General features: G+C 41.5%; 4 protein-coding genes across 4 annotated transcripts in view; 1 reads left to right on the plus strand and 3 right to left on the minus strand.

Annotated features, from left to right (window-relative positions):
• Window positions 1–1,569, minus strand: part of SARC_08237 (hypothetical protein) — a 3,090-nt gene extending 1,521 nt beyond the window's left edge. Inside the window, exon 1 of the mRNA XM_014297800.1 lies at window positions 1,515–1,569. Within this exon, the coding sequence (XP_014153275.1) occupies window positions 1,515–1,547 (33 nt within the window). The 5' untranslated portion in view covers window positions 1,548–1,569. The remainder of the gene's footprint in view (window positions 1–1,514) is intronic.
• A 939-nt stretch (window positions 1,570–2,508) lies between these two features.
• On the minus strand, window positions 2,509–3,613 carry SARC_08238 (histone H2B type 1-A). Its single transcript, XM_014297801.1, has 2 exons — window positions 3,331–3,613; window positions 2,509–3,204 (listed from the first exon to the last, which is right to left on the minus strand). Exons 1-2 carry the CDS (start codon window positions 3,567–3,569, stop codon window positions 3,072–3,074), a joined length of 372 nt encoding a protein of 123 aa, XP_014153276.1. The 5' UTR covers window positions 3,570–3,613; the 3' UTR covers window positions 2,509–3,071.
• A 499-nt stretch (window positions 3,614–4,112) lies between these two features.
• SARC_08239 (histone H4) lies at window positions 4,113–4,905 on the plus strand. Its single transcript, XM_014297802.1, has one exon. The coding sequence runs from the start codon at window positions 4,149–4,151 to the stop codon at window positions 4,458–4,460; it is 312 nt and encodes a 103-aa protein (XP_014153277.1). The 5' UTR covers window positions 4,113–4,148; the 3' UTR covers window positions 4,461–4,905.
• Window positions 4,906–6,717: 1,812 nt separating this feature from the next.
• Window positions 6,718–7,513, minus strand: SARC_08240 (hypothetical protein; the record flags this gene model as incomplete). The annotated part of the gene is made up of 2 exons (XM_014297803.1): window positions 6,718–6,862; window positions 7,380–7,513. 2 exons carry the CDS (start codon window positions 7,511–7,513, stop codon window positions 6,718–6,720), a joined length of 279 nt encoding a protein of 92 aa, XP_014153278.1.
• Window positions 7,514–7,912: the final 399 nt, after the last annotated feature.

Consider the following 7,912-nt stretch of genomic DNA (forward strand, 5'->3'; position numbering starts at 1 on the left):
GAAGGTTTGTTATAGGGTGTGGTTAGATCAGAGTCGTAGGTAGAAAGGGAATATTTGCGGAATAGTGTATATTGTGTTATTTGACGAGATGATGCGATGGGAAGGTTTGTTATAGGGTATGGTTCGATCAAAGTAGTCGGTTGAATCTGAATATTCGCCTGACACGCGATACGGAGATATGTATTGGGGTTGCTTGATCGATGTTTTGACTAGATATGGAAGGTATGTATTGTGTGTATGCACTCTGCAGTTTACGCTTATGTCGTATGAGTCGACTAGGCCTTTTCAGTACGTGGGCAAACAAGCACAGTGATGTGCTCGTGGCTTGCAATTCTTCACTGCTAGTAGTACCACCATGAAGTGTGTCAACCCATATCGAGTTGATCTATGCGACGTGGAGGTTTGTATTGAGGTTAGTAGGATTGTGTTTGCAGGTAGAAGGATGATACTGAAGCTACAGATAATGGTAATAGCATTATTAATTAAATACAATGCTTGACGGAGTCTGATTGAAAGCACGATGTATTTGCGTAGTACTATAGGAACTAACGTAAAAGTCAACTATAAAGAAACATAAACTGTAACTGCGTACGAATTGCATACAGGTGATTATAAATGCGCGAAGATAGATAAGTTCGGAAGTTGGTAGAACAGATGTCTGCTCTGGAAATAGGTATACCTCGCGAACAATGCAACAACTGTCAAGGTGATACTTGGTGGGATGGTTACCAGGATCCATTCCGTCTGTGCACAAGTCAGAGGTATAAAGACTCGACACAGCAGTACACAAATTTGATTGTGAATACGCCTAGCATTAAAACACTCGATACAAATTGTATACTAACGTGCAGGAACGGGTCGGAGTGCGGTTTAGTTAGTACGTATGCATGATATGAACCCTAAGAAACCCCCGAGTATGAGTAGAGTGGCATCTTTACAATCTCTTGTTGAAGTATAAAACCATGTATCTAGAATGCTTTAATCCCGATGGGGGTTGTGCATGGGCTTGTACATCTAGAACCATGTCTGGAAAAGGGTCAAGCCGGGATAGGTAGTCTGGTTTGCTCTTCAAAAATGTATACTCATACAAAGACACGCAATATGCGGACCATCCAGGCTATATCTGAGACGCAATATGTCCTCATCAAACTTCAGCCACGCCGGCAAACAGAATAGATGTTCAACAGTGCATTATAAACGCCATGATAGGGATACATCTAAAGTCGGAAATACAGGTATGTGTGTTTGCATGCATACGTTAGAATATACAACTGAGACTAAACATATATAGCACAACTTTCTGGGTATTATGCTTCCAAAGTCATTCACAGACTTGGAAATACAGATAAAAATCGATATACACACTAGGTTGTACCGGAAAACTTCGTACTTTAGTATGCACAGGTAGAAAACATCTCAACTCAAACTCAAGTGTGTATATAGACTTTAAAGTGTGGCATACTTTCAATCTCACTCGCAAACTTGGGATACAACGCAACACAACTCAGACATACTCGTTTCTCAGCTCCCGAACTGGTCTTTGGCATGTTGCTATTCTGATGAGACCGATAACATTAATGGGTTGAACGTCAGTCGGTGGCAGTTACAGTCAAAGCTCGCATATAATATATATTTATTAATATATATAACGCAAAACAGGTCACTTTTTAGTACAGTATAGTTTGTATTATTTCAAGTTAAAAATACAGCAGGCTGTATAAAAGTCTGTGCGAATTTTGGCGGGCTTTTCGAGGCAGAGTTGTAAACCAAATCATCACCATGCACTATGCAGTCATGCACATTGCACCAGACACCGGTAACCGATTTGGCAATTTCCCAATAGAACTGTCTGCTCTCACTGTCACTCACTCTGAAACCCATGAGTTATGAGTTTAACAGACAGTCACGGTGAGTCACCGTGATACAAGTTTGCAACCCCAAGTCCAAAGACCCAAGTCCCCAAGAGTCCCCAACACGAAAGCACACGGTCATGTAAATACCATTTTAGTTCTTTAGGATTACTTTGTGTGACGTGCGTCCATGTATGCACAAACAGATTGACCAACGTAGAGACCATTCATCAATCTACAAAGATATCTGTCCGAATCTTGAGATACATCATAAAACAGCCTACAGTGGTCATGATAACCTTCCATAGCTTGACTAGGTTCTTTTGACAAGGCAGTCATAACAGCGGCTACGGTTGAAAAGCTATGCTGTTTGAAATGGATGGCTTCTAAATTATACTCCAAAGATTAAGAACAGGAGATAGTATATCCAAATGGAAAGGAACAATATACACATTGTACCAAGTTTCAGCATGCACGATCGAGATTGCCCTTGCAAACTGCCTTGGTTGAATAGGTGTCACTGCTATACGAGTATGATTTGTTAACATGATGCATATGTTTATCACGTTCCTCTCAGCTTGAAGAAATGGTGATTCTTTGTATTAAACATACGTACAAGTCAAGGGGACTCTTACCTCTAGCTCTATCATTTATAGCTCCCAATTCGTTGTCACATGGAACGCCAAGGAGCTTTATAGATTTCATCATTGACTACAATATTCAAAGATGTTATTCATGACGATTGAGTGTGAAACTCCACTTGATCATTTTTAGTGTTGAATACTTGCACGTTTGACTTCACTCGCACTTGCATGGTGCGTCATTGGGAACGCCTTCTCACTACAGAAAGACCATGAATCGGCTCAAGTCTTCTTCGAGAAGAGAATCTTGTTCTCCCGACGTAGGGTTCTACACGGGTCAGTGGTTAGCATCGTGCCAGAAAATGGAAGTCGGCGCTATGGGCCAACTTACGGCAGTTCAGGACGCGGTGCGTACAAATAAAGCTTATATCTGCCAAGATGCCAAACTGCAGTGACGCTGATGAGCTCGTTGAGTGGTACGCAGTAATAATAAGTGCCCATGTATACCAACATACCTATCATAAGTTAACTGTAGTTGTGACGATGTATTTCTTGGGTTACTTGGGTGGTGCTTATAAGCACCAGGTAGTTTTAAATATAGATTCCGCGCTCGACCGTAAAGTGCAATGTGGCTGCAAATTTATCGGTTGGAGGTGTACTTGGTGACAGCCTTGGTACCCTCAGAAACAGCGTGCTTGGCCAGCTCTCCGGGGAGAAGCAGACGAACGGCAGTCTGGATCTCTCTGGAGGAGATGGTAGACTTCTTGTTATACCTGAGCAAAGCAAGGAGGAGTACATGATATGAGTAATAGAAGATATATCATATACCATTGCACAAGATTGATATAACATAGAAGTTAAGTACGGTAAAAAATAGACAGTCTTCAGAATGTACTTACTTTGCCAGCTTGCTCGCCTCTCCAGCGACACGCTCAAAGACATCGATCACAAACGAGTTCATGATGCTCATGGCCTTGGACGAGATTCCGGTATCGGGGTGGACCTGCTTCAACACCTTGTAGATGTAGATAGCGTATGATTCAGTACGTTTCTTCTTGCGCTTGCCCCCAACTGACTTCTTGCCAGACTTCTTGGAGGCGGGTGCGGCGGCACCTTGGGGTGCTACTTTGGGAGCCATGTTTGCAGTAATCTCTTAGCAATGAATATTAGTAAGAAAGTGTGATGGGTGTGACTTAGCTTGAGCTTCATTATATACAAAATTTTCGGTTGGTGAGACAGCTAATCAAATCACGTAAAGCTTATATTTCGATCCGAAGGGGCCGTTGAGTTTCAAGATTGACTTATATAAATTTGAGTTCTTGCACACACTACCACGGCCTCTATGTACGCAAAGTCTGAAATAATTTAATAGAGTTAAATGTCATTTTATATTAATAATTGCCCTTTATTTGTCTTTTAATATTTTTTACAAACTATTTGATAGTTCGAGTTGTGCGAAATAAACGACATTTATCAAATATGAGACAAGCTGTATTTTATACTTTTTTACTCCAATAGTAGTGACCCATAATCAGCAAACGGTTTCAGAAATTCGGTGCCCCCTGGGGAAGCCGAAAGTGGAAACAGACAGTCAGAGTGTCAGACGTGCGAACATGACGAAAAGTTAATATAAATTCGATCTAATCATATAAATATCGAAACCACGTAGACTTTACAGCATCACTTTTTTGTGCAAATCAACCGATAAATACTCATTATGACTGGCAGAGGAAAGGGAGGAAAGGGACTGGGAAAGGGCGGTGCCAAGCGCCATCGTAAAATCTTACGTGATAACATCCAGGGTATTACCAAGCCCGCTATTCGTCGTCTAGCACGCCGTGGAGGTGTCAAGCGTATCTCTGGTCTTATCTACGAAGAGACCCGTGGTGTGTTAAAGGTATTCCTTGAGAACATCATCCGTGACGCCGTTACCTACACCGAGCATGCCAAGCGCAAGACTGTGACTGCTATGGATGTCGTCTACGCACTTAAGCGTCAAGGCCGCACTCTATACGGATTCGGAGGTTAATTGGATACAAAACACCTTCCAGCCGTTTCCGTTTGGTTCGTCGTCTAGGTAAGCCTGACTGCAGACAACGTATATCAACGACAATCTCACAACACAATACCTGGTCTTTTTTAAGACCACCCTATCATTTAAGAAATGTATCTAATAATTATATACATCGAATACTATCAAAAAAATTAACCGTGCGTTGAAGCGCCAGCGTAGTAGTACAATGCAGCATAAGTTACAGTAAAAGGTCGGAACACTTTATAAAGCACCGATCTACGACCATGTCACTACCTCACATGCTCAGTTGAAGCTTTTACGCAGACTAAGTTAGTGCCTAGATGTTGAGCGCTACGTAGATCAATGCTCTCGATAGGAAGTGGGTGGTTATCAGTGTGCATATATCGACAATTATTAGCCTACATCTTCGTGAATAAAGCGGAACGCTATTGTTATCACTTCTGTTTGTAATTCATTGCCACCACTTGACTGGGGGCAATAGTGACGATAGTATCAACTCGTGTATACTTGAGTATAGTCGGATGGACGTGTAGCGTCCTTCTAACAGGCTTGTGTTTACTTAGCCGAAGGTATGTAACCTAGCCCTGACTATTTATATTAATAGCGTGCTATGGCACGCCAGCGCGCTTGCCGTTTGGTTCTAGATGCGAAGGTTTGGGAGAAGCCCTATGATTTGCAGCGTATGAAGACCTTTGCCTGTTATGTCGATTTAGCGACTTGTCGGTCGTTCAAGATTTGTTTCATGTTTGTAGTGTCCGAACTCGTGTGTAGATGTGGTATACGACCTGCAATACCTACACTCGATGGTCGACTTGAATCAGTCACTCGCACTGTGTGGCAAATTCTCCAGTTGACAGTCAACACTTCCAACAAAATGTTTAGCGACGAGTATATATTTATACAAATGGACGCCCAGGTGGACACTTATGTAGTTATGTAGTATGGATTCATTTGTGCTGTGTGGTACTTGCTTATGTGTATATTTGGACTGTTTCGCCTATCCGATTCTCTCAAATAATGCTAGAGATCGGTGAGACGATCCCACTTTAAAACCGGTACGTTAGAGAATGGTACGAAAGTAAAGTGGGAATATGAGCATAGTATGCTCTAGAGAAAGGCTTCAGTTTCAATGCTTGAGTGATCCGATACACCACCCAGTATTAAGATCGTATTTAACGCTTACTATTTACTGGATGCCTGAGACAGGGGCGGATATTATTCCGCCCGACTATTCCCTGGAGCATATATATGACAGTCGTATCTCACACGCACCATGTAGTATAGGCTATTTAGTGCTTATTCCGAGTGTAATATTGCACACCCGTTCAGCTAGGAAAATGAAGTAATAGTGACATACCCCAGGTGCAGAAGATTTCAGCGGATATTATTCAACGTGAACATGCCTCGCACACAGCCTGACGCGTATACTGGCTTTTGAATGCTTGATTTGACAGTGCTTGTTTGAGGTGCTTGATTTGGACGCACAGAGGATATACCGTGAAAGTATAGAAATGCACTGCAAAATCCTGGATAGAGACCTCGGTGCACGTGTCTGAAATTAATCTTTCCTCAGAGTATGCATTTCATACGAACATGCCTCGCACACACACTAAAGTATTAACTGGCTGGTTGTTTGGTTGTTGCCTTATTTATATAGAGAACCAACGGCCAGAAAACACAGTAAAAACAGACATATAATTTCATTCGATTGTTCTCCAAAGGTGTCGACAGAAGGGGTCTATGCCACATACTACCCTGAAGCGTATACTGGCTATTCAATCCTCCATATGATATACACCGGATGTGCAGACCTGACTATTCACGCAAGAATGTACCAAAAGTATATTCCGGGCGTACGAGTCTGCAGTAAATATGTTATGAAGTAACCACAACCTCCGAGGATCGCACTCCCATAGTGTATACCATTGTGAGTGTGTAGCAGACGTTGATGATAAAGGAGTTATCTACGTTTTTATTCCGGGTGTACATGGCTTAGGCGGTTAATTCTCATTCAACCATGTTCTAGACTCAAGAGTATGTGGTTAACATAAGCGTATCTCGCACACATCTCGAAGTGTATATTGGTTGTTTGTGCTTTATTTTAGTACTGAATTTCAGCATCCAGTGGATGAACTAATCAGAAAACAACAGAAAACAACATAACAATGTGCAAACACCACTCCGGTGTACAAAACGTCAGCGGATAATATTTATTCTATCACGTCCCAGCGTATATTGATTATCTAGTGCTTCAATTGAGCGTGTAGCGGATGTATGGCACTTCTATGTCATCGTTGTCCTCGTCATTCTCGTCCTGTACGCAGACCTCGAACACTAGCGCTTCCTGGTGTGCTGGTAGAGGCTTCTTGTTCATCTCCTCTACTACCTTCTGAAGACTGTTATGTAATAGGCAAGTAACACAGTCAGAGTGAGTTACGAACCATTTGGGTATGTACTACCGTTGCAGACCTTTTGCTGTCACAGGCACGCATGATTAAGACTGAGTAATACATACATTCTACTGCATTCAGACGTGTTCCGTGTGTCACAGGCGCCCGTACTAAGAGTGCGGGATAAACACTCTCTACCGTTAACACATTGGAGCGTATGTCATTGTCAAGCATTGAACGTGTAGTTAAATACAATCAGCAATATGCTGTCAAAAACGCCTCTGGTTAGTATGTTGTACTACCTGTTGAAGACTGATTCGTGCCAGGCGAATTGAGCACCATTAGTACGAGTCAATGTGTATGCCGATTCTGCTATTGAACTGCGAAATGACACTCTGTACATATACATCTATGTATGTATATAAACATATATATATATATATATATATATATAAACATCTATTAGATGCAAGTGAAAATATACATACATACACATATACATATGATAGACACGTATACGTACTCCATGCCGAGTCTCTCCTTGCGTTTGGCCGCGTTCATAAAGAACGAGTAGATCATACTGACACCGCAACTCATCATGGTGATGTCTAGCTTAGTCTCCTTCTTATAGTGGTCTAAGAACTCCTTCAGCGTCATTGGTCCTTGGACATCGAAGCGATCCCAGAGACTGTATTCCTTGTCGAGAGCCTGTATGATAATAGAAGGCACGGGTTGTATACTTATGTGTAAATACTAACACCATTTATTAACGGCCTGTACAACAATAAAAGGGACGAGTTGTGACTAACACCATAAATCAACGGTCTGCATGAAAAAAGAAGGAACGTGCTGTATTCGTATGTATGTGCAAGTACTAAAAACAGGATTTTCGACAATTCAGGGAACGTGTTGAATTCGTATGCCAGTACTATCGCTATAATGTATAAGTAAATATATGTATATTCATATGTATATGTATATGTATATGTATGTGTATATGTGCAGGTATAGGTATAAGTATAGGTATAAGTATATGTATATGTATATGTATATGTA

Source organism: Sphaeroforma arctica (assembly GCF_001186125.1).
Source record: "Sphaeroforma arctica JP610 unplaced genomic scaffold supercont1.722, whole genome shotgun sequence".
Classification (NCBI taxonomy): domain Eukaryota; class Ichthyosporea; order Ichthyophonida; genus Sphaeroforma; species Sphaeroforma arctica.

Excerpts from the sequence above, each read along its gene's own strand:
- SARC_08238 (XM_014297801.1), bottom strand. The coding sequence starts at position 3,569 with ATGGCTCCCAAAGTAGCACCCCAAGGTGCCGCCGCACCCGCCTCCAAG. Across the intron at positions 3,205-3,330 it reads GAGGCGAGCAAGCTGGCAAA|GTATAACAAGAAGTCTACCA; the intron begins GTAAGTACATTC and ends TGCTTTGCTCAG.
- SARC_08239 (XM_014297802.1), top strand. The coding sequence starts at position 4,149 with ATGACTGGCAGAGGAAAGGGAGGAAAGGGACTGGGAAAGGGCGGTGCC.